General features: G+C 43.0%; 1 protein-coding gene across 3 annotated transcripts in view; it reads left to right on the forward strand.

Annotated features, from left to right (window-relative positions):
• The window catches only part of lrrk2 (leucine-rich repeat kinase 2), a 34,873-nt gene extending 10,007 nt beyond the window's left edge, over positions 1 to 24,866 (forward strand). For 2 of the 3 annotated variants that reach the window (XM_053884638.1, XM_053884641.1), the window contains 44 exons: positions 708 to 868; positions 960 to 1,039; positions 1,120 to 1,226; positions 1,724 to 1,853; positions 2,233 to 2,357; positions 2,678 to 2,805; positions 3,825 to 3,969; positions 4,083 to 4,222; positions 4,387 to 4,515; positions 5,487 to 5,657; positions 5,822 to 6,086; positions 6,152 to 6,334; positions 7,167 to 7,282; positions 8,327 to 8,393; positions 8,578 to 8,774; positions 8,854 to 9,104; positions 9,312 to 9,460; positions 10,005 to 10,098; positions 10,161 to 10,347; positions 12,165 to 12,346; positions 12,420 to 12,643; positions 12,820 to 12,947; positions 13,705 to 13,923; positions 13,994 to 14,195; positions 14,389 to 14,477; positions 14,575 to 14,762; positions 14,843 to 14,997; positions 15,253 to 15,399; positions 15,792 to 15,983; positions 16,058 to 16,204; positions 17,101 to 17,213; positions 17,331 to 17,521; positions 17,587 to 17,747; positions 19,511 to 19,681; positions 19,760 to 19,860; positions 19,957 to 20,172; positions 20,299 to 20,492; positions 20,629 to 20,701; positions 20,831 to 21,021; positions 21,136 to 21,288; positions 22,131 to 22,342; positions 22,824 to 22,892; positions 23,136 to 23,268; positions 24,599 to 24,866. In XM_053884638.1, coding sequence (XP_053740613.1) covers positions 708 to 868; positions 960 to 1,039; positions 1,120 to 1,226; positions 1,724 to 1,853; positions 2,233 to 2,357; positions 2,678 to 2,805; positions 3,825 to 3,969; positions 4,083 to 4,222; positions 4,387 to 4,515; positions 5,487 to 5,657; positions 5,822 to 6,086; positions 6,152 to 6,334; positions 7,167 to 7,282; positions 8,327 to 8,393; positions 8,578 to 8,774; positions 8,854 to 9,104; positions 9,312 to 9,460; positions 10,005 to 10,098; positions 10,161 to 10,347; positions 12,165 to 12,346; positions 12,420 to 12,643; positions 12,820 to 12,947; positions 13,705 to 13,923; positions 13,994 to 14,195; positions 14,389 to 14,477; positions 14,575 to 14,762; positions 14,843 to 14,997; positions 15,253 to 15,399; positions 15,792 to 15,983; positions 16,058 to 16,204; positions 17,101 to 17,213; positions 17,331 to 17,521; positions 17,587 to 17,747; positions 19,511 to 19,681; positions 19,760 to 19,860; positions 19,957 to 20,172; positions 20,299 to 20,492; positions 20,629 to 20,701; positions 20,831 to 21,021; positions 21,136 to 21,288; positions 22,131 to 22,342; positions 22,824 to 22,892; positions 23,136 to 23,260 — 6,668 coding nt within the window. In that variant the 3' untranslated portion in view covers positions 23,261 to 23,268; positions 24,599 to 24,866. The remainder of the gene's footprint in view (positions 1 to 707; positions 869 to 959; positions 1,040 to 1,119; positions 1,227 to 1,723; positions 1,854 to 2,232; positions 2,358 to 2,677; positions 2,806 to 3,824; positions 3,970 to 4,082; positions 4,223 to 4,386; positions 4,516 to 5,486; positions 5,658 to 5,821; positions 6,087 to 6,151; positions 6,335 to 7,166; positions 7,283 to 8,326; positions 8,394 to 8,577; positions 8,775 to 8,853; positions 9,105 to 9,311; positions 9,461 to 10,004; positions 10,099 to 10,160; positions 10,348 to 12,164; positions 12,347 to 12,419; positions 12,644 to 12,819; positions 12,948 to 13,704; positions 13,924 to 13,993; positions 14,196 to 14,388; positions 14,478 to 14,574; positions 14,763 to 14,842; positions 14,998 to 15,252; positions 15,400 to 15,791; positions 15,984 to 16,057; positions 16,205 to 17,100; positions 17,214 to 17,330; positions 17,522 to 17,586; positions 17,748 to 19,510; positions 19,682 to 19,759; positions 19,861 to 19,956; positions 20,173 to 20,298; positions 20,493 to 20,628; positions 20,702 to 20,830; positions 21,022 to 21,135; positions 21,289 to 22,130; positions 22,343 to 22,823; positions 22,893 to 23,135; positions 23,269 to 24,598) is intronic. The other variant, XM_053884639.1, reaches the window with a different exon arrangement.
• Positions 24,867 to 24,877: the final 11 nt, after the last annotated feature.

Here is a 24,877-nt window from a genome sequence, read left to right on the forward strand (position 1 = left end):
GTGACACCATGTTTGTCTGATCAGCGATGAGCACGGTTGAAAATAGTAAAAATGAAAAATTGTGAATTAAAGATGAAAGAGTCATGGAATTGTTAGATGTCATTATCAAGATCAGGAAAATCAAAAATAATTTAGTTCATGTGACCTCAGGCATTACACATGGCTCTCACCTGTCTCCTTAGTAACCACACTGCCTGGGTAATGATCTCATTTGTGTTCTCCCATGTCTCTCTTTGTTGCCAACTCATCATTGTAAATGAGAACTGGTTCACTAAACGTTAAAAGTAAATAAATAGCAGCAGCGTGTGTGTGTCTGTTTTAGAGGTGGGACCTGCAGTCATAATGTTGAGGACTTCATTTTATTATCCAAAGATGGACTTTGTTACTCAAGTCTCATTTTTTGTATTTGTTGTGGAAGATTCTTTTAAAACACTAAAAACTAAAACTGTGAAATTTCTTCTAAAATGGCAGATTCAACAGAGTCGTTCACTGAGAATATTGTTAGTCAAACTGTCTCAGTTTCAGTTACTAGCATATATTCCCTGAAAAAAAGCCTGACAGATGCTTCATCACTGACTTCTGGTGGTGAGATATTACGCCAGTTAAGAGTATTGTTAACAGCAACGGAGTGAGCACTCCATTTTCCTGACTGAAAGTTAGTTGTTGCTGCATGCCTATACAGTATTAACACTTGCTTGCCTTATCAGCTGCAACAATGGTACAAAACAAAGCTGTGGCTGAACAAGGTCTGGAAGAAGGAGAGGAGGAGGAGAACAGGGGCAGAGAGGAGGTGGTTGACATGGGCCTCAGCTGGATGGCAGCTTGTTCTGCAGCACTGGACCTGCATGCTGCTGATCCAGCAGTTCAGGTTTGTCCATACTTCCATTTATTTGCCTCACCCCGGGCTCAGCGTCTGACTTTAAAATGATGTGATTACAATACTAAAAAGTGTTTCTCAGGAGGCTGCAAGTTGGGCCATCCACAGTCTTTTGCTGCATGGTGCCATGGTACATGATTCAGTAGAGGGCCAAGACAACAGGTACTACCCAGCCCTTCATTCAGTGGGTCATTCACTAGGCAGGATTATTCCAATAACAATGCAACTATGATGGTTTGCAGGACTCCTGTCCACAGGCAGTTGATGGCTGCAATGCTTCTACACTCCTCTTCCCCGCAAGTATTTAAAGCTGCTACCAGTGCCATTGCAACACTTCTCACACACAACGGTGAGTCTGCAGAAACATCACATACAAAAATCTAAGCTCAATCCCCACTCACATTTTACCTGTTAGATATACTGTAACTTCAGTAGTTATCATTAGTAGACTGTGCCCTCAAGTGTTAGCAGCTGAAATTAGCTTTATACATTAACTTTGCTTTATTTATTTACACATGGGAGGCTTAGCTGTTATTGTCTTCCAATTATTTTTACAGTTTATAAGAATTAATAAGCTGAGATTGCGGTGTTGTCAGGAGATTTGCTAAATAATGATTTGAATTCTGATGTAAAAAAGTATAAATATATAAATAATTAAAAATTAGTGGTATAAAGGGGGGTCTAATGAGCCTTTTTTTCAGTTTTTGATCCTTTTAAAAGCCAGTTACTCTGAAATGGACGTAGGTTTTCACACCAAATTCAGGTGACATTTCAGTAGATTACACTGAGATTCCTACTTAAAATAAATGTACAGTAAATGGTCTCTGAAAGGGTCTCTGCTTGCAGGTAAAATGCAGTCTCTGCTGCTGTCAAGTGGTCTCCATGTCAACCTGGTGGAGATGATGAAGAGACATCCAACTTCTGTTGAAGTGTGCATTGGTGGCTGCAGACTGCTCAAGCTACTCTTCCAGGGGCGGTGAGTGTTTGTATTTGCAATTCTTTTAAAAAAAGTCATTTTAAAAATGAAAGGGTATGAACAAAATAAAATGTAAAAAGTTCATTATTTAAACCGCAACATGTGAATTAAAATGTGAATATTAAGAGTTCAATTTAGTGTCGGATCATAAATTAGAATCATTGCACCTCTGGATCTTTCTGGGTGAAGTTTGCATGCTCTCCCTGTGCCTGCATGGATTTTCTCCGGGTACTCCGGTTTCCTCCCACAGCCCAAAGACATACTTACTAGGTTAATTGGACGCGCTAAAATTGCCCCTAGGTCCTCTGATATTCTGGACAAATAGCAGCTTTTATCGTGATTGATTTTCATTCTGGCTGCCTTATGGATGTTTCTGCAGGTCTGCAAGCCTTGATGAGCTTATCATGACCATGAGTCAGATCTTGAATGTCATGAAAGTTCACAACTTTCAGCTCGAGGTACAGTTGGAGGCACTGCAGGCCAGCCTGGTCTTCCTCTGCCCAGGTACTTTCACCAAGTATTATATTTGTCAATGCTTTAATGTGCAGGATTTGTGCTGTGGTAGTTAACTAGCGGTATGTTACTGTCTATGTATAGACGCCACACTACATGGACATCTGAGTCCTCATTCATCCAGTGGCATGGAAAGTTCTATTATTATCCTCCGATGGAGTAGTGTGATTTTTACACTCAGTCTTTGCTACATTATTTACAGCTGCTGATACTCCTCCAGATAAGAGGTCTTCTCCTGTGTTAATCGCATTCGTTTCAGATGCAGTAGTGGTTTCTGCTTATCGCCTGCTTATGTCTTGTCATTGCCACAGACAGGAGTTTACACGAGCACGGTGTCTCAGTGGCGGACCCTGAAATGGCTGATGTCTCCCTCCGGGTCCTCAAGAACCAGTGTGTTTTGGAAGGGGCTCACACGGTATACTTGGAGGTTTTGAACAGGGTATGGTGTTGATATCATTGTTTATAGTGTGAAAGACAATTGTTATTTTCTGTCTTATTCTGTTTGACCTCACTCTACATTTTAAGCATTACATGCTTTACCTGAATTACACTTTGAGGCAGGGTTCACTCTACAAGATTCACTTTCTTCAAGTACAGTGGTGCCTCGGTTCTCGACCACAATCCGTTTTAGGCGGCCGTTTGAGAAGCGATTTGTTCGAACTCTGAATCGATTTTTCCCATTACAATTAATGGAAAAAGAAATACTGCGTTCCAAGCCTTAAAATAGGCTTTTGTAGGAGTGAATGTAGAGTGTCTGCTGCAGGTGCGCTGTTCCTCTATGTGTGTGGCCGCTGCATATGGGAGGGGTTGCCGAGTGAGTGACGTCTCTCCAGAAGTGAAGAGGTGCCCGGTGCGTGTCCAGCTCTGGATATGTGGTTCTGTGCAGTTTGGCTGTGACAAAGTCATAAACCAAGTAACGCTCTGTCCCAGTCTCACCTCATCCCTGTACCAGCTCCAGCTGACAACAGGACATCAAACCCTGGAGTGCGCTCCAGCCTCGGAGGTGTGGAGAGCGAGCACCTCCCCTGTGACACTCTACCACGGTCCAGTGTGGAGACAGGAAAGGTTTTACACCTCAATATGAAGAAAAAACACTCAGCTAACGGATCACGTCTGCATGCAGAGGCTGCATTATACACAATAACAAAGCGTGTCGTGGGTCAGCTGATCGGTCCGCACATGTTATGTTTTTTGCGGCTTTTTTGGGGGGAGTTCGAGTTCTGGACTTTCGTTCGAAAAGCAAAAAAAATCTTGAATTTTTTTCGAACTCCGATTTGTTCGAATTCCGGGACTTTCGAAAACCGAGGTACCACTGTATATGAAGACATAAAGACTGAATTTGTTGGTTGTAAAAGATCCACTAATATCCATTAGGATCTTTCACAACTGTTACACTGAATGTGTGTTTTGAAGCTGGTTTGCTAAACCTCATTTACTTATAGTCATTTGTTTGTGTAGTTCATCAGCAGTCCAATGATCCAAAAGTTTGGGATGAAGGTTCTGTCCTCTCTGGCTGACTGCTCTGGTGCTGTGGATCTTCTGTGCCAGCAGGGGGCCATAGACACTGTGCTTCATACGCTACAGATGTTTCCAAAGGAGAGGGGTATGGTGCAGCATTTTAAATGAAGAACTGAATGATGAATCATTGTCTTTGGAGTGAGAATTTAAATCTTTGGCAATATCTCCTCCTTTCTCTGTTTATTTCCCCCTCTCCAGAGATCCATTACTGGGGTCTCATTCTTCTTCATTATCTCGTAACCAAGAAGAAACTGTCTCGCATGATTGTGCCTGTATTGGCTTCCATTGTGGTGGAGCTGCTCGTGCAGTACAAGGAAGATACTGAGATGCTTCTGAAGGTAGACCTCAACCCACTTCTCATTCTGCTGCATATAACCTAAAAATATCCAACACAAAATGCTGAATGTGTGTTGCTTTCTTTTGCGATCATTTTTAAACCTTGAGATCAGTTCAAATTGATTCCAAATAATATCAGTAACTTTGGTGTCCTGCCTTGGCCCAGTGTTTCCAGGTAGCTTTGCGGATGCTGGATGCCTGCTCAGGAGCTGCTGCTGAACTGCACAGAGAAGACTTTGATCGCCACATTTTCTTCCACCTCAGAGGGAACAATCTGGATCAGAGCAAAAATCGGGCATGTTTATGAGAAGGCATTTTTATTTATTTTTTCAAATTCCAGCTATTTCATGTTGCACAGCAAAGATGCAGTGTTTGGCTTTACAGTGGCTTCCCCCCCTGAGGACCCGCAGTCCCACATGTAGCTTTGGTTCATCATTGTACAACACTTATTGGCCTCACAATCTGCACTTACAGTAGAACCCCATAATTATGGTTTTACTGATCTGACATTGTAAAGCAAATATAACTTATTGACTGTTCTTTTAATAGCTCTATATATATTTTACAAATTGCTACTCACATTCTTCAGTCAGTCAGGGTTTGAAATTTCTTGATTTTGTACTGCAATTGAAGACTGTGTAAATTTTGAATGTTTATTGACCAGTGCTAAAATTTCATTTATCTTTTTTCAATTTTTTTTGCATTTTGAAATACAGTATAACATATTATTACTTTTGTTTTGCATGCCAGCTGTTAAAAACAGCTTTGAATTATCCAATATTTCTACAGAATAAAAGAGTCTGGCCGCTTCCTTCAGCAATTTAACTCCATGTATCAAATGTAAATAACTGGCAATATGTTCTAAAATGGTTCTCTCAACATAAAATACATTAGTTACAAAATACAACATGGCATCTATAACTAGAGTGAAATTCTTTCATGCCAGAAAATAGCAGTTTAATCCAAGTTATTCTTTTATTGATTTATTTTTATGGTTACTCATGAACCCCTTGACTCTGCCTGAGGGTAAGTAAACTAAGTGGCGTGAATAATCGTAACTGTGGCCTAATAAGAGTGGTGGTGTTTCACCCATGACCACTCATTGTCCACAAATTGAGAACATATAGTTCAGTGCTCAGTTGATTCTCTCATGTGCATCATTCATATAATAGCTTTCCTTCCTCGAAATCTCCCTCCAGGAACAGCTTGCACGTTCTCTTGATACTAATTTGATTCTCTTCTGTCCTCACCCCCGTTTGCCTCCAGTTGCGTATGACTGTCGGCTTGGCTCTGTCCAAAATGTGGAGTAACTGTGAGCTACGCTACAGCATGCTAGAAAAGGCCTGCGAAGACGGGGACACTATGATGGCTGAATGTCTGATTGAGATGGGGGCCGACGTCAACAAGAAGACTAAGGCAGAATCTCTCATCTATCAGGTCAGGAATAATGATGTTGACTTGAGTGAGCGTGAGACATGAGACGTACTCATGAAACTTGTTGAAGTGCTGACCTGAATCAGTGGTGCTTCACCACTTAGTGTGTGTGAATTGGATTCTATACAAAATGTCTTTTAAACATCTGTCCCACAATATTGCCGTAGGTGTGTGAGCGAGGAGGGCCACTAGAACTTGTGGAACTACTGCTCAGCCAGGGAACCCATGAGCAGCACCTCCGCAGGGCTTTGGCCGTGAGTGTGAAGAGGGGAGACGGGCCAACTGTCATTCAACTGCTGGCTCGTCTTGGTCTGGATCTCAATAATGGTGCTCTGTGCCTGGGGGGTTTCCGGTTAAGCCGACTGGAGGCGACCTGGTTGAGCCCACTGCTCGCAGAGCGAGGCCGAGCTTACAGTCTACGCTGTGGTTCTAGTAAGACATTGTTGATTTTGAATAGAGTTTTAAAGGATTTGTGACTGGGTTTGTCTGTTGCTCAGGTAAGGGTTCAAGTCTGGCCAGATACATCCAGTCTTGCCAGAGGTCCAAGAGTTTCAGCAGTCCTCTCAGGTGTCTGACTGACCCATATCTAACCTCTGGCTACATTTCTGACGGGAGTGACGACTCCAGCTTCAGCTTTGTCTCCATGGATGACCGCATGTTGGATGACATGGAGAGCGATGGTGAGTCCTGCATGTATATTTACCCAATTATTCCAACAAAACTACGATTACACTGCTCTATCTGCTGTGAGCTGCTGCCATGTTATCACCATGACGGGCAACGTGTTCACTAAACATAGAGTTTAAATGCCAGGATTGGCTCCCGGTGAACCTTAAGAGGCTAGAATCAATACCCGATACCAGGATCGGCATTGGTACATCCCTAATGAATATGCAGAATTCGAAAACGTCTCTCAATCATTCAGAAAAATGACTTCCTTTTTGCACTGAATCAGACAGCAGGTGGTAGTAGTGCTGCAGAACTCACACTCACAGTAGGAGGTAGAGTTGGTTGAGCTCGGGCTCCAGCTCTCGCCAGTACATCCATGGATGCCGGTACATAACAACCATGGAAATATTCATTTTTTAAGAAGAAATATATAATAACAATTTAAAATTTAAAGTTTCTTAGGGACCCTCTTTGCATTGTAGAGTAGAAGGTGTAATTTAAATTGTATTCCCAGTGCTGCACTGTAGAAGGTTGCTTTGAATAAAAACTTCTTTTCTTCACATCTTTTCCTTGCATTTCTTACCAACTGTGCCTCCCAATGGTTTGGTCAGGTTAGCCCTTGCGTCACTTACTGGGAAATTACTATTTCAACCAGTTGAACCGCTTTTCTGACCATTCTATCATGGCTGCCTCCTAATGGTCCATTTCCTCATTATTTCTGCGTGGTTCCACAGTTGTTAGATCATTGATCTGTTAAAACAAATACTGTTAAAGACTCTGGGTAGTGACTGAAGGTTGCGTATAAGCATAACCATCAGTCACTATTATATGTGTCTTTTCCAGGTAGCGACTCAATTGCAGGTGCTCTGTCTCCGAAGCCACTCAACAAGTCGTCAGAGGAGCTGCGGGGCGGCTCTGTGAACAGGAATCAGGGGCGCCGCCGACATGCCAGTGCAGAGGTATCGGTGGCGTCGACAATAACAACTTTTACATTGGACAGGCTTGGCAAGTCACTCATTCATTATCAGTAGCACTGAGCACTGAGCACTGACGCTCAAAAGAGGCAGGACAGAACAGTTCTCTTCTGGGCTGCTCTGTAGACTCAGTGGAGGAGGTGGTAGACAGGACGACTGCAGCCGCGCTGTCGTCCAGGCCAACCTGTCTCACCCCCCACGGCCCATTGTTCATTGTCAACCATTTATTTATTTATTTTTTGTGGGCATCTTTGATGTTTAGTGTGTCTTTAATGTCTTAAATGTTTTTACACTTTCTGCTGTGTGTGCTACAAGTCAGTTCCCCACTGTGGGACTAATAAAGGATATCTAATCTAATTTAATCTAATCTTATTAGGATCAACAGAGAAAATGGTCTGTTCACGTGGCTTAAATGATATTGATAACTTCCTGTCAATTAAAAGTAATGGTCAGTAACAATGGAATTGAGTTTTAAATAAAATACCATAGTACACTTTTTTACGGTTTTAAAATGTCTGTATGAGCTTAGAAATCCACAACCAGTAAGTCAGTTAAATGATTCAATGAAAAGCACAAGCAATGATATCAATGGAAAAATATGATTTTAGGAATTTTTATTTATTAAATAAACGTTTAAGTTAATTATCAATAAATTGATCAATTCAGAAAGAAAAATCTTAAAATCTATAAAGCAGAGGTCGGACAAAATGGATGGATAGATCGCCTTAATGTTTCAATCCTGAAGTTTTTAAACTTTTCCGTTCATCAGCACAGTTGCATTTATGTCATGGATGTTTTGCTGATGGCATCACATTGTAATGATATGGTGCATCATGCTGCAAAAGAAGGTTTACATGTGTCAGACCTGTGTTATTTGCAGAGATTAATATTATAGAAACTTTGAGTTAATGCATTGAAAGTATTCCTGCGTATCTTTGTCGAGCACTGGGCTTGTGCTGCATTGGTTGCTACAACATTCATGTCGAAACCTTAAATCTCTCCCTTATATTATCAATATGTTGCTTTCAGAGTGGCCAGACAGAGAAAGAACACAATGATCTGGTTCACAGGAGATACAGCAGGAACAACTCTAAATGTAAGTGAGATTTTATTTCATTTTAGCTCATCATTTTGTACCTCATAACTTTATAAAAGAGTTTTTGTGAGCATGACTCGCCAGGTCTAACAAAATGTGATTAAGCTCTTAAAATGATTTCTATTGTGGTTCTTATGTCTTTATTAATGCCATTAATAAGTGTGATGTTGAATATTACATTTAGTGCTGGGGTCACTGGAGGTCTCTGCCGCTCTGTCCAAAGATAAGGAGCGAATCCGTCTGTTGGACCTGTCAGGAAATGAGCTGGAATCTCTGTCCTGCCTGATGGACGACGGCTTTGTCCTGCATCAGCTGAGACATTTGCTACGCCTTGACCTGAGCCACAACAACTTGTTGGAGTTCCCTTCTGCTCTCTGTGAGGTGAGCAGCAGCTTCCAAGAATGCTGTTTTTCAAATGATGCTAATGAAATGTTTTCTCAATGTTTCTAATTGTACACAGAGTTTGAATAGTCTGACCCGCTTGGACCTGCAAGGGAACAAGCTGCGCTCTCTACCAGTGGAGCTGCTTGCTCTCCCTTCGCTGAGCATCCTCAATGTCTCCCGAAACTGTGTCGGACCGGTGCTGAGCTTTGACCCCGCTGTCACATGTGCTTCGATGAGACAAGTTAACTTGTCTTTTAACAAAATCACCATGTTTCCTCAAGACCTGGGCTCCGCCATGAATCACCTGGAGGAGCTGGTGTTGGAAGGGTATGAGTTACATGCTATGTTAACAATTCACTCTGACTGCTTTTGTAACCACTTAAAGGCCTAAAAAGAGCTGTTCAAATATTAGACTTGGGATTTGTACTGTATGCTACAATATGGTTTGCTTTAAAAAGACAAATGACCAGATCTAACTTGCTTGTCTTCATCATTTCTAATATTTTGCTTAAGTGATCGCTTTCTTCTGCTCAGTAACTGCATTACGGAGCTCTCCGCTCCTCCATCTCTGCCTGAGGTCAAACTGCTGGATGTGAGCAAGAACTGTGTGGAGACTATCGCTCCAGACTTCTTGACTGGCTGCCCCAAATTAGAAATCTTCAACGCCTCCACGAACCACATAAGTGAGTATTATCATGATTTGTATTTTGAAATTTGCTACTGTTTGTTCCACTCATTGCACAAATAACAATAATGATTTTCATGCATTTTGAATTGTTGCTTGTGACTGAAAAAACAAAACTTAACTGGTTTTCTTGTCTTCTCCAGTTCCATCTCAGGTCATTAAATAATACGTGTATAAAATAATAATAATGAAGTAATTGATTTATGAATGCTGGTTGTAATTACAGCCGGGTTGTCAAGCTCAATAAAGCGGGTAGTTGTGAACAGGATGTATAGTTAATGTCAGTGCTTTTACAGGGAATAAAAGTGGAAACAAAATAGCTTGGAGACCACCTTATAAGAGTCCCCATGTTTTGTGACCAAATACAAATATGATCCTTCCTCACCTCCACTCATTTTTCCGCTTTCCCATCCACAATTGGTATGACTTGAACAGGCAGCTAAATGATTTTAAAGCTCTTGCAGGCCCCATGAAATGACACAGTGGGCCAAAATTGGCCCTCGAGACTTGAGTTTGACATCTGAGATGTTCACCTTCTCCAGGTTCTCTATCCCATCTTCCTTCAAGAGTTGCAACCCTAAAACTAGCAAACAACAGCTTCACCTACATCTCAGCAGCAGTACTTGATCTCCCAAAGTAAGTAAGCCGAGATTAACATTCACCGCCACGGTTTCTCACACTCCTTTCCCACTGTCCAGTGTGCGGTCCGTTGATATGAGAAACAATAACATCGCAGTCCTTCCTGGTCCTGCCTTCTGGGCGTCCAGCAATCTTCGAGAACTGATGTTCAGTCAGAACTGCATCACCTCTATGGATCTGAATGGACCCATCTACAAGTGGGCCAAACTGGAAAAACTCCACCTGAGTGGCAACAAGCTGACAGAGGTAAACAGACATGTATCTCACAATAAAAACCCTGTGTTTCTTATTCTTATTCCCGATTGCGTCAGTAGTAATATGCGGCATGACTCTCTTCTTTTATACAGCCATATACAACCATCTCATTGGCAGAGTTTACGGTAGTAAAATAATGTAACAAAAACGTGAGGTGGCATCACTCTCAGCTATAAACTCAGTTACACTGATGTAAAATGAAATGCAAAATATAAAATATAACGCAATTATAAACCAGTCGTCGTGTTCAGACGGGAAAAGAACAGGTATGTAACCTGAAAAGTTGGTTCCTGGATGGAACCAACTTGTGAATCACAGTGGTCGACGAGTTTATCGTTGACTGTGATGGCACCTCAAAAGCCGTGTTTGACATCTTAATGCTGTAACCTTGTCATCTCGCTGATATGGAGTCATGAAAACTGCCATCAGCTTTTCTGCATGGCTTTTCTAATTCGACCACAATGTGTTAGGTGCAAGCTTTTAATTAGGATTTTGAAACAGGGCGTCCAAAGCCCTGTCCCCAGCCCATTCCTCTCCCAACACATCTGAGTCAAATAACCTGAAGATGAACCCAGTAGCTGTTTCAGATGTAGGGGTCTCCTGGCCAGTTGTTTAACTTGGTTGACCCTGATTTAAAGAAAAAAACCAAACATATTTATAGCGATTATTTCCCTTACTACAAGCTATCATGTCTACAGTTATATATTATATTTATATATATTGGCCGTAGTATATTTATTAGTGGTGGGACTTTAACGAGTTAATTACTATTAATTAATTAAAACAAAAATTTAATTTAATTTAATTTAATGTAACAGTTTGCTCTCCAGACAACACAGAACCTTTGGAAGTGCAGGAGTTCCTGCTTCACTGATCACACTGATGCACAAGACACGTGGCAGCTAGGATGATAACAACAACAACAAACATGGAGGAATCCCTGAACAAAAGCAAACAAAAGCATCTGTTTGCTTTTGTTCAGGGATGTTTTTCGCTACACAATGGCCAGGGTGTCCTCTACTCTAAATGTAATTGAAATTCTTATAAAATTGAAATTCTTATACAAATATTTTCAAGACATTAAAGAGCTTTAGTTTAAATAAGGTGATATAAAAACTTGAATACAGCCACCAGTGATTTATTGTGCTATTGTCAAACTGATGCAACATAAACAATATTTAGTTGCTTAAATGAATGTATGGGTCCATCATTTGATTCACTAATATACCAAATTCATTCAAATTGAAATATGTGGCTTCTTGTGGCAACTATTCTTTTACCATTAAACTAAATTCTTGAATTAACTATATACATTTTTCATCGAATCCCACCCCTAATGTTTATGCAAGATAAGCTTACAGTTGTATAAGCGTTGTATCTATGGTTTTCTAAACTTGCCCACATTTGAACATTCATGCCATGCTGTGTGGGCTTCATGCCAAAAGAAACGCCAATGTACTTATCTGCGGTTTCCTCCTGTCATCAGCGCCTGACATCCCATTAACAACAGCGCACCTACATGCTGCGAGTGTCGCGACTTGCGAGACGTGGATAACCGCGAGATAAACAAATATGGCACCCAAGATAGACAAGCTACGTAAGGGTTGAGAATCAGTCAATTTTGATCATCTTCGCTTAGGTTAGCCAGAAATGTTAACTGGTCCGTGGCCTGGTAGTTGAGGACCCCTGCTCTAGATTGTGAAAACCATTGTCTTGAATGTGGAGCTGCATATCGGAGCACACAAACACACTAGACGCTCTCACAACCTTAGTAATAACAATGCCTCCTGATCATGTCTCCTGTCCAGATCCCTTCGCAGATTGGTCTGTTGGAAGCGCTGACATCTCTGGATTTCAGCCACAACTCTGGCTTAAAATCATTCCCTGATGAGATGGGAAAACTGGCAAGACTTTGGGACCTGCCTCTTGATGGTCTTCGACTCCAACTAGATCTGAAACTGATTGGCAGCAAAACTAAAGACATAGTCCGGTCTGTTGAGTCGTTGCATGAATGCATCTAATGTGCTCCTATGTCTGTGTGTTGACGACAATATACCGCTCAGGTTTCTCCAGCAGCGGCTGAAGAAAGCAGTGCCTTATTATCGGATGAAGGTCATTGTGGTGGGGAATGCCAGCAGCGGGAAGACCACCTTGATGCAGCAGCTGATGAAGCTCAAACGCTCCCAGATCAACTCTAAGCAAACAGCAGTTGGCATCGAAGTCCGTGACTGGACCATTAGGGAAAGGGACAAGAAGAAGATGGTGTTGAACGTCTGGGACTTCTCAGGTGAGACCCATTCATGTGTGATGCGGCCGCTACAGTATATAACTCATAATAACTATGTTATACGCAGCAACCGAATGTTCAGTTGTGTTATGCTTAAGTGTATTAAACTGACTGACTGGGGAATAATAATGAAATTGTGTTTAAAGCCATCCAAGTTCCATTCTGTTTCTCCTCAGGTGATGCAGAGTTAAGTGGCTCTCATCCACACTTCATGACATGCAAAGCTCTCTACCTGGTTGTGCACAACCTGAGTCAAGGAGCTGCTCAGGTGGAGGATCTGAAACCCTGGCTCTTTAACATCAAGGTGAGTCAGGTGCTAGAGCAGCGGTATGCAAATACATATCTGAAAAGGACATAAATAAAGGGTCAAAGGGCCAATCCTTGAGGTGGGTCAGGCTACATGCTCAAATGTAACACTCAAAACAACAACATAAATGGAAAATACGCTTTTTTGTCTATTGATCACAAGAAAAACTAAGAAAACTATATTCTTGCCAGTTTCAATATGTTAGTGTTCAAGATTGTCAGCATCAAAGACTACAATTTATAGAGTGTGTACAAAACTGAACAAAAAAAAAAAGAACCATAACATCATCCAATAATATTTAGTAGTCCTGCTAAAAATATTTTTCCATCACTGTATATACATTCATTTAAATATTTTCATCTGTACAAAATATATTTGTATACTTACAGTTTATATGGTGGAGGAAAAACCAAGCAGAACATAAAAACATTGAAACATTGAATTTGAGGACAAGAAACATTCAACGATATTTAACGTGTCGGAGAGAGGCAAAGCTTGTTCTGGCAATATATTATAACTACATTTTCATATAAATGTTGAGAGTCAATGGGAATGACAAAAAGGCCAGTAAACTGGCAAAAATGTGTGAAAATTAATACGGGGGATTAAAGTTATTTTTAGTGGAAATGAAGAATAATAAAGAAGTTGAAAGTAAAAATACATGGGTTGGGATGGAGAAGTATGTGAATATACACTTGAAGCCTTTGGAAATATTGCATCATGATTGAAGACTTTCCCCTGTCCTCCTTTCCAGGCAGTAGCTCCTCAGGCACCTGTCATTCTAGTGGGGACACATGCAGACGTATGTGAGGACTTCCAGCTTCAGGCATGCTTGAAGAAGATCCGTGAGGAGCTGCTGAACCACCAGGGCTTCCCGACCATCAAGGACTACCACATGGTCTCTGTCTTTGATGACTCTGATGCACTAGCCAAACTGCGCAAAGCTATAGTCAGGGAAGCCACCAGCTTCAAGGTGATTTAAACGGAGCTCAAACTGTTGGGCTGGACTTTTCAGAAACTTAAGCTTCGCCAAATGTGCTCAGATCCAAGGTCAGCCAGTGGTAGGTCAGCTGGTCCCAGACAGCTACGTGGAGCTGGAGCGCCGATTTCTGCAAGAGAGAAGCCGAGTTGACCCGGAGTTCCCCGTGTTGCGGCACCAGGAGGTTCTACAGCTGGTCCAGGAGAGTCAGCTGCAGCTGGAGGAAGCTGAACTGTCGCATGCTGTAGACTTCCTCAGTGAAGCAGGTCAGTGGTGGTGAGGTCTTAAACATGAGAATCGGGTTCAGTGTGAAGTAGTTTTTATAACATCCACAGCGTCCATCTGTCTGGCTGTCTGTTGCAAAATTGGATTATAACAAACCTTGAGTGTGCCTGTACTCATTTGCTTTGGGTCACATACTAAAACTTTTTTGAGGGATATCTCTCTTTGTCCCTGCAGGAATTTTGCTTCATTTTGATGATCCAGCACTGCAGCTACAGGATCTTTACTTCATCGATCCACAGTGGCTCTGTAATGTTATCACGCAGGTAAGCACCTGCTCAGGAACGTTACACAGTGATTTTACATGAATTACTCAGATTAAATGTAAATCACCGATCATTTTTGCATTTTCTTTTTGAGCAGAAACTTACTTTTAAGAGCTCTGGTCTTCGGGAGCATCCTAGTGGAGTTGTTCAGCGCTCTGCAGTGGAAAAGTTCTTGTTTGAGTCCAGATGTTTCCCTAAAAGCCACATGATGCAGTTCTTCAAACTCCTGGAGAAGTTCCAGATCGCTCTGCCTTCTGGTGAAGACCAGCTGCTTGTGCCCAGCAGGTAAATGGCAAAATGCTCACATCAGTTGTTTTACAAAACTTACAGTAACAGCTGGTGTTTCTGTTTCCATTTCCCACCAGTTTATCTGATCAGCGACCAGCGATCGAGCTGCCTCACTGTGAGAACTCTGAGCTCATCGTACGTCTCTATGAGATGCCGTACTTCCCTATGGACTACTGGTCCAGGCAGATAGGGCGCCTGCTGGAGGTCTCCTCATATTTGCTTTATGGAAGAGGTACAGTGGCCATTTAACTGCTCAACAAATAATATTATGAAGTTTTTACTCTGTAATTGTTACAAAATAACTAGCAACATCCACTACTAACTGTAATTGAAGCAGAACACTAAGTTAATGACGTTAAGTTAATTCTGTATGTGAAATAATAAAGACAATAAAGTGTTTGGGTCCGGACTGCATATTTATCCTCCTAAATGTTTTCCACTGCATTCATGAACTGCATTGCTCTTCACAAATTCATTTTTTATGCAGAGAAAGCAACAAGACCTAACCGGATCTATTGGAGACGCGGTGTCTACCTCAGCTGGTCGACTGAGGCGTACACTCTGGTGGAGGCAGCCTCTCTGGAGGAGCAGCCCTCCAGCTTTGTCAGGATCACAGTGCCTTCTTCACGAAAGGGTGAGGAAACTTTTTCATCGTAAGTTGCGTTTCTGGGTGCTAAAAAAACTGGGGATGCACCGTGACGATTCGCCACCAAAGCCGAATATTTGAATGAATTTGGTATATATCACTATTCTGCAGAATATATTCGGCCAATGATTGTGCGGTGCATCCCAATAAAAAACAAAAACAAACTGAATTTTTCCATAGAAATTCACTTGGCAACTTTAAATTGGAATGATTTAGCCATTGGTTGACTGACTTTTGTGTGGAGGCTCTGCAGGTTTCTCTCGTAAACCTGTTAAATCCATTTGTCCTTCTGTGTGAGATCATTAAAAGTGCTTTTCTAAGAAGTTGTGCATCGAAGCTCTATATAAAGATGAGCTGGATACTGGCTGCTCTCGGTGCAGGGCGGGTACTGTTGGGTCAGGTGTTGGATCACATCGACTCACTACTGGAGGAATGGTTCCCGGGCCTCCTGAACACAGACATGCATGGCAGTGGAGAGTCTCTGCTGAAGAAGTGGGCTCTTTACAGCTACCAGGATGGACAGGAGTGCAGCAAGATCTCGCTGGAGGAACTCTTCAACTATTTCGACAAAGGTATCTGATTTAAGCTCAAACATCTGTTTGTTTTCTGGGTGCGATGTTTCATTGAATGAAATGAAAACCTCCAGATTTCTTGCTGGAGGACAAAGAGGACCCGAGGAACAAACTCCCCATCTCTCAGATTGCTCCTGACCTGGTTTTAAGTGACCAACCGGCAGCCACGATACTGGACAATGAAGAGCTACATGTGGACCTGTCGAAAGAGAACCGTCTTGGTGAGCCTCACATAAAAGCTGGTGCCCATGCAAGGCTAGGTTAATGAGGTCCCAGTTTATGAAATGCAAGCATTTTTCTCTGGTGAAAAAATGTGAGTTTAATGACACATATTTTAGTAGATATATTTACATTTCTTATCCACCTAAATGACATATAAATTACATTAAGATGCTGTATTTTTCAAAATCAGAATCAGCTTCATTGCCATGGTCAGTGGCTAGGAATGTGCTTTGAGATAGATAAATAATAATAAATAAAATAAAATAAACAACAAAGGCTGATCACAAATTCAACAGTCTGACGGCCGAGGAGAAGAAGCTGTTCCTGTAACCGGAGGTTCTGGTCTGGATTGACCGCAGCTTCCCCTGCAAGAGGGAAGAGGGACAAACAGTTCATGACCAGGGTGAGAAGGGTCGGCTCTGAAGAGGTGGCAGTCTGCAACTCATCACCTCAGCAGAATGCACAATGCGCTGTAGTCTGCACTTGTCCCTGGAGGTGCTGTAAGGTGATAATTGACTCGATGATGGCCGTGTAGAACTCCACCAGCAACTTCTTTGTTTTGCTGTTTGTTCATTTTGTGTAATTTATTACATTTGAATAATTACCGTAAGTTCCGGATCACAGAGGGCACCGACTACACTAAAGGACAGTTAGGAAAGAAGCAAAACACATCTTGTTCATAGATAAGCTGCACTGGTCTATAAGACGTCAGTGCGGTGGTGCTGTCCATTCGTAAAAAGGTCAGTAGTGCACCAGGCTTAAAACTGCATGAGGATCACTTCTAAACAAGTTTTCAGTTCTAGATAGAAATGTGCAAAATGAATTGAGACAAACTAAACTAGAACAATTAATTGGACAACAACTATAAACTTATTCATCTCTGCATTCCTTAAAGGGGGTGGCGGCTTTGGGACCGTCTACCGAGGGATCTACAAAGACGAGGAAGTTGCCGTAAAGGTATTCAACAAGCACGCGTCCGAACTTTACACCCACAGACTCTTGAGACAGGTAAATGTGTCTATCTGAATGTCTATGTTTCAAGATGTGTTGCTTTTCATAAACGCCTTGTTGACTTTATTTAGTTTATCATTTTTATTTTTTGTTACTCTGACAACCTTCCCTCAGGAGTTAGCGGTGTTGGGTCGCCTCCGACACCCAAGCCTGGTTGGCCTGCTGGCGACCGGTCCAGCTCCTCACGTCCTGGTCATGGAGCTGGCTCTCCGTGGTTCTCTGGACTCCCTGTTTGAACATGAGAATGGCAGCCTGAACAGGAAGCTGCAGCACCGGATTGCCCTGCATGTAGCTGATGGACTCAGGTGAGAAAGAACTCTCCACCGCGTCAGTAACATTTCTTGGAACTGCAAGCTTTACCCCTCCTCAGGTACCTGCACTCCTGCATGATCATCTACCGGGACCTCAAACCCCACAACGTGCTTCTGTTCAACCTGAAGACCAGTTCGGAAATCATCGCCAAGATCACGGACTACGGTATTGCTCAGTACTGCTGCAGCATGGGAGTCAGGAGTGCAGAAGGAACACCAGGTCTGGAACCATGCTCCTTATTTCACGTCAAATATACTAGCATGAAGGATGTGTAAATGTTAGTCGAAACAGACGGTGGAATCTGTGCAAGTTCTGCTGGGATCCATTCTTCGTCTAATCATTTAGATTTGACACCCTGAAACATAGATCCTGCTCCAGAATATGTTGATCGACCATAGCTTATTCTATGTAACTTGTATTAGAAAAAAAACGTGCAGATATCGCTGCGTCTGACTTCCAAGTATATCTTCCATTTTAGCAACATAAAAAATGTAAACAAGATAGACATTCTGAGTTGCTACAGTTTTCCTATTAAATATTGTCTCGGTGGTGGTAAGTAATGGTGAAAATGCAACAGATCTTATATTTGAACTCCAGATACAACAGATACCTGTCATGTCAGCAAACTGAGCTCTGTGCATATATGTGTGTGTGTGTGGCTTGTGGTCCGAATGTTGCGCGGCATGTCAAGTGCATTCAGGGCGGCCGATAATGTGCCTGAGTGATGGTTTGATGAGGCCACAGGAATTCGTCTGCCACAGAAAGTAGCACTTGGTTTATAAACCATACTAGATTTCATTAATTCAGCGGTTCAATGCGAAAGCTTTCACTGCAGAGAGCGCCATCTTGTGGCCTCTGCAAATGAGGACACTGTTTCATGAAGCCTCATCAGCCCATCACAAACAAATGCAATGCATGAAATGAATTACGATGGGAAACATTGGTTAAAATGTCTGTCAGAGGATAGACTCAAGTGTCAGTCCCATTTAACCAACTCTGAATCAGAGTGTCAGATCTGTGTCAGCGCTGGGAGTTTCCTCTATTATGAACCAAAGGTCTTCTGATTCATCCGTCACTGCTTTGTTTTGCTGTCACCTTTCACACATTGTTGCGATGTGCTGGTAGAGTCCAAATCTCAACCATAAGTATAACAGAATTGTGTACATTATTTGGTTCACAAAGATCAAAGATCACACGTCTCCTTTTTCTCTGTGGCATGACAATAAAAAAAAGCTGTCAACTACTGTTTATGCCAATTTTCCGCCGATTACTTTGAGCATGAGCTGTTGCTCTCCCTATGCAGCTGACGCCGCAGTTAAATTGGCCTGTAGCCTTGCCTTAAAGCACGTCAACATATATTGACTAGATGTATTGCACAATGTGTCTTGGCACATCTGCATCTATGGGTCATCACTCGTGGTAAGGTGAAGCTGAACAGAGTCCATTCAACTCCCAAAAAGAGCAAGTAAGTCAAACTGTGTGGGAACTTGAGACAGTGTCTTTATACCAATTTTCAAAACTAACAAGCAAAACAAAACATAAAACTTCAAGGACATCATTTTAAAATGAGTTTAATTAAAATGTATTTTGAAAAAAAAAGAGAAATTTGACTTCATGTGTTTGGTGCACATCCTTCATGGAACTTGAATAGACCTTGTTCTTGGTGCAAATGGCAAAAAGGAGAAGGTCTGCAGTGTCATGAAAACATGCATTTAAACACAACAGTCCTGATCATGAGTAGTTATTTATGAGAACCGATGAAACAGGAACATGAAGCACCAGTTATATGGAGTGTTGTGTAATTTCAGTTACACACACTGCAGCCCTCAGTATTGAGCAGAACAAACTGGTGAATCTCAGATGTTTGCTGGTGTCTTGACTGCGGGATGGATGTAAATGTTAACAGTTCACTGCTGTTGTCTGTTTAATAAGAAGCTTTTGCTATTGAAAATGATGACTTTCTTGTCAACTCTCAAACGTAGGCTTTCGTGCACCAGAGGTCGCCAGAGGAAACATCATCTACAACCAACAGGCTGATGTGTTTTCTTTCGGCCTCCTTCTCTACGACCTGCTGACTTGTGGCGAGCGCATCTTTGACGGCATGAAGTTCCCCAGTGAGTTTGATGAGGTGGCTGTGCAAGGCAAACTTCCAGGTGATCAGTCAAAACCTTCATTGGCCTCCTAGTGGCACTCCATTCAACTTTCCTGAGCAAGTGTTCCGCTCCTCACAGATCCAGTCCAACACTACGGTTGCTCTCCCTGGCCGGGTTTCCAGACTCTGATGAAGGACTGTCTGAGGGAGTGTCCTCAGGATCGACCCACATCTGCTCAGGTGAGACAGTTATGCGGTTTGTACACTCTATATCATCACTGGAATAAAAAGGTCAATATCTCAGTCACTCACTGAAGGATCTGACTGTGGCTGCAGGTGTTTGATCGGCTGAATTCAGGGGAGATGCTGTGCTTGATGAGGGAGCTGGTGGTTCCCAGGTTGTTCAGTGCCGAGTGCTTCACGGTAGGTACTGGGAACAGCGACGCTGTGGCTGGGTCGGGCCACAAAGCCTGGCTGGGAGGCGGCAGCAGCACCCAGAGGAAAGGCAGCATCACCGCAGTGGACCTGAACACGAGCTGCACCACCTCGCAGGTTAGTCATGGAACCCTGGTCCACAAAATAAGAGTTCAAACAGGTTTTATTTCCCCCACAATGTCGTGCTGTAAGAAACATTCATTGCCCGAACTTTGTAACTGTCCCTCTGTTTCTCCGCTACAGGAAGTTGACCTCAGTCCAGTCCTGTGTCTTGTAGCTGTCCAAATCCCAGGTGAGGCATGTGATTGGCTGGTTGCGGGAACCCAGTCTGGGTCACTGGTGGTGGTCAGCACACAGGACATGTCTACATGGCACCACCTTCAGAGTGTTTCGGACGCCGTCACTTCGCTTTTCTTCCATGTACAACCTCGCCGCACGTAAGAATGTTAAATCTCCTTGTTCACATTTGCACCCGATACAAAGCACTCGCTGCCCGTCCATCTGTCACAGATGGTCATCTCAGATTTTAAGGACGCGTGTGTGAAGCATTTTCAAATGTTTGTCTCTTTTCAGCCAGAGAAAAAATTATTTGCTAGTCGGGACTGCAAACGGAATTCTGACGGTCTATGAGGACTCCGTTCTCAAGGTGAGTTTTTATTTGGGTCTCTATCAGACTTTAGACTTGTTTGAGAGGTCTGTGTGAAAATGAGTTCAGCGCCAGATGCATTGTTGAAAACGTGCCTGCTTCTTAGTTCAATTCCTTCCCCACTCTCAGCAGGAGGATGGCCAGCCGGTCAAAACTGTCTCTGTTGGAACCGTCAACACTCCAGTCATGTGTCTTGGACAGTCCCTGTACGCACTGGACAGTCGATCTGTTTGGGCCGGCTGCGGAACCAAGATCCTGAGCTTTGCAGCCGACTACGATGTTTGCAAAACCATCGACACGAGACCCAACCTTATCTTCCAGTGAGTTCAGGAGCCAGTAGAGAAAAGATGATGTGCACTTTGGAGTCTGAATTGATGATGCTTGAGAGGCAGTTTTGAGGCAGTTCTAATGATCTGTCTTGGTGTGTACTGCAGGCAGCAGCACTCGCTGGCAGGAGAGGCCAGTGTCTACAGAATGGTGGTGGATAAACATGTGTACTTGAGTAAAACTGGAACTGCGACTGTGGAAGTCTGGGACAAGAAGAGTGAGAGGATGGTGGACTCCATCAACTGTGCACAAATCATCAGGTGAGCACACGTGTGTGGAGCTGGACTGATTCTTCTGTGTCCGTGTCACTGTCACGTCCAACACGTCCACGTGAGAAGTCATTCATTCAACATGCACCCGCTTACTGTTCGACATGATGGTGATCCACATAGACATGAACACTACATGTCAGCTCTAAATCATGTTGTTGAATAAGCGCATGTGGTCATCGCAGTCACCTGAACATTTATTTATTTTAGTGATTCGATTGTGTGCTGTTACAGTATGTCATCTAATCTAATCTTTATTGTGAGGCGAGCCTCCTCCAGGGGGCGCCGGTGGACCCTAATGCAACTGTAAACATCTGGTTTGCTGCAGTAGCTACTCGTATTCAAAGATGTGTAAGAACATAAAAATGCCTGGGCAGAAGGGACGGATGTTAGTCATTTTAGAACATGTAAAAGTGTTAAAGAAAATACAGATGTTTCTAGCATGTATTGCTGAAACCTTTTTTTATGTCTGCGTGGACCGTACGGAGGAACAACAGTAGTAATAATAATAATAAGGGAAGAGGAGGGGCTGCATTAGGAGAGGCTCACTGTCCCACACTTCAAACACTCCTTTCATAAGCTTTTCCAAAGTCACACGAACATAATGATGGCAACATTTCATGTCCATGATGAATCACTTCAAACAGGTAAGTAAACAGGAAAAACATTCAAAGATAAAGCAATATTGTTTGAATACATTGGAACTCTAATATTCATTGGTAGATCTTGTGGATGGGAATGTAGTGCTGTCAGTGACCATTTTAATGTGTGGCTGCTGGGTTTGGCTGCACATGAGAAAATTTCAAATGAAAACAAAAGTCCTTCTCCTCCAGGCGTGACTCTCAGGGCAGCAGATTGGACGTTCGAGCCGAAGCGTCTCCGCCCTGGGCGCGGGTCAAGGCCCTGCTGGTGCAGGGGGCTGCAACTCTTTGGATTGGCACTAGAGGGGGCTACCTGCTCTTGCTGGAGCTCTCCAAGCACCAGCCTGTGCAGGTCATCAATCCTCGGTGTAGCTCTGTCCGCTGCATCGCCTCTGCTCTGATCGGTTAGTGTGTGTGTGTGCGTGTGTGTGTGTGCGCGCGCTCGTGTGGGCTTGCAGGTGTGTGTGTGCGCTTATTCTTACTACTAATTCTTGAAAACACATGTACTTGTGAAGACATTTTTGCTTTGTGGGGACATTTCTGCTAGTCCCCACAGATCTCCATTTAAAACTTCAAAATAACTTGGTCATCATGTTCAAGTTTAAGTTGGGTCTAGATCCCCTTTAAAGTGAGCCATGTGTTTTGGATGGTTAGGTTTAGGGTAAGAGGCTGGGGAAAGCATTATGGCAATGACAGGCCCTCACAAGGATAGAATTGTGTGTGCGCCCACGACTTAGTGGGAAGTTTTTGAGGTTTCTGACCACTTAAACCCAACCATCATAACTCTTTGTAGTCTGAAACTTAGAGGTGCTGATCACAGATAAAGCCTGAATTCAATGAAAGAATAGAAATAACATCATTTCTTAACTTGTATTTGTCCAACAGAATCACTGAACTGGAAGAACGTGGTTCTTGTGCTCGGCAGACGACTCCCACAAGAGAAGAGTCAGTCTGGTGAGAACCCAGTCCCATTGTGTGTCCCACACTTTGTGACCGCTGTGTTTCACCTGTGTTTGGGTGTGTGTGTGTGTGTGTGTGTGTGTGTGTGTGTGTGTGTGTGTGTGTGTGTGTGTCTGTGTGTGTGTCTGTGTGTGTGTGTGTGTGTGTGTGTGTGTGTGTGTGTGTGTGTGTGTGTGTGTGTGTGTGTGTGTGTGTGTGTGTGTGTGTGTGTGTGTGTGTGTGTGTGTGTGTTCTCAGACGAGGAGTCAGTGCTGATGGTGTGGAACAGCTTGCTGCCAATGGAGGTCAAGGACCTGAGCAAACACTGTGGGAAGAGAGAGCAGATCGCCTGCAGAATGAGAGAGCAGCTCCACCTGGACTGAGACTGCAGGTTTGTTTCTTCATGACTGGTGGAATCCAAAAGTCCTGGCATCACATGCTGCTGCCTGACTCTCACCAACATTATTGAAATTCAACGTCTCCTGAGTCGTGATCACTTCCTCTCCAGTGTCGGCTGTGGGCGCTTGCTCACGGTCTCCTGCACGTGCACACTCAAGGCCAAGCGGCTCACGCGTGACCTGTGTTCTGCTCTGCCTGCGTCAGCACACACGCACCTGTGGCGCCTGCTGCTGACATGTTGGCCTTCATCCCAACAAGTTTTAGGCTTCAGTATCTTGGTCATCGACCATAACATTTAAAAAGCACTGGTATTGCCCGTACTGACCTTGTATACATTTGGAGTATTGCCCACTCGTGTAATATATTGTGCGACTTTAATTGTCCTCTGTCTGGCTGTGGTTCCACACTGTGATGCTGTAAGTTCCTATGGAATGAGTGGTGCAAATTCAGCATCAAGTTGTCATGGTTACGCTCTCCACAATGAAGTGCTTTCATTCCACAACTCTTAGTGGTGTCATATGCACATTTCACATGTGTTTTACTGGACTACAGTCATGAGAGTAGTGTAGTACAGAGTAGTACTGGGCGAAAATGTCCGGTCCATCTCTGTCATTGGCCTGTTTCTCGGTCCAACACCAACTCACAGGGTACTTGGATTCCCATCTCCCCCCTGACCACCTGAGGTCACTGTGCTCTGAATCTCAACTTTGCATGTGCTCTGAATCTCAACTTTGCATTTGCATTCTGTTGTCGATAGAATGTCTGACACTAAAGATGAGTACATTTAATCAACTTATGTATATTATACTGTTTGTTTGTTGGGGTTTCTTTGGTAAATTTGGCTGAGGATCATGGAGTTCCCAATAGCATTAGTCACCAAGCTAACTGATTCCATGACCAGTTCCTGCGACGAGTATTATTATTAACAATGTATCTATTTGCTTTGTTTTTGGAGGATGCATGTTTTACATTTTCTACATTTGTGGAGTGGAGATTGTTTTATTATCTGTTTGTTTTGTTATCTTCCTTGTTATGTGTGTTGTTACTAAACTTTTCCAAATTTTTTACCGGTACTTCAAAAACAGGCCTTTTGGTAAAGCAGGATCAATGAGATCAAACAATATGGAAAAAAATACATATTTTTTAATCGCCCTCGTGGCCCATTGCCCAGTGCAGAGAGATCGAGGTTTGCTGAGGAAGTCTTGAAGCGGTGACTTACAGCACGAACTGTCGGCTCACTTTGAGCAACTGAAGAGGAGCACGTATGTGCGGCGAGCAGGTGATTATGTAGACTTCTAAACACGATCATTCTTCTGTTGCAGGTCTCTGATGGAAAAGAGATGTGTGGACTCCAGCCGCTGTTGCCAGAGCTGAAGCAGCAAGGTTCTCCTCCTCGACCCTGAGGTGACACGTTGCCAAGACTTGTAAAAAGGGACAGAGCCACTTGACTCCACTCATCAAGCGTTTACGGTGGAATGAAGAAACTGGAAATGAAGCCAAAGGAATCAAAGCCTGACTCAGTGTTTTTCACGCTCGTGCTGCCATTTGTACTTGTGTCATGTTTGTGCTCATGATTAAAAGCTATTTATATCCCACCTGTG

The sequence above is a fragment of the Synchiropus splendidus genome, chromosome 14 (assembly GCF_027744825.2).
Source record: "Synchiropus splendidus isolate RoL2022-P1 chromosome 14, RoL_Sspl_1.0, whole genome shotgun sequence".
NCBI classification, from domain to species: Eukaryota; Metazoa; Chordata; class Actinopteri; order Syngnathiformes; family Callionymidae; genus Synchiropus; species Synchiropus splendidus.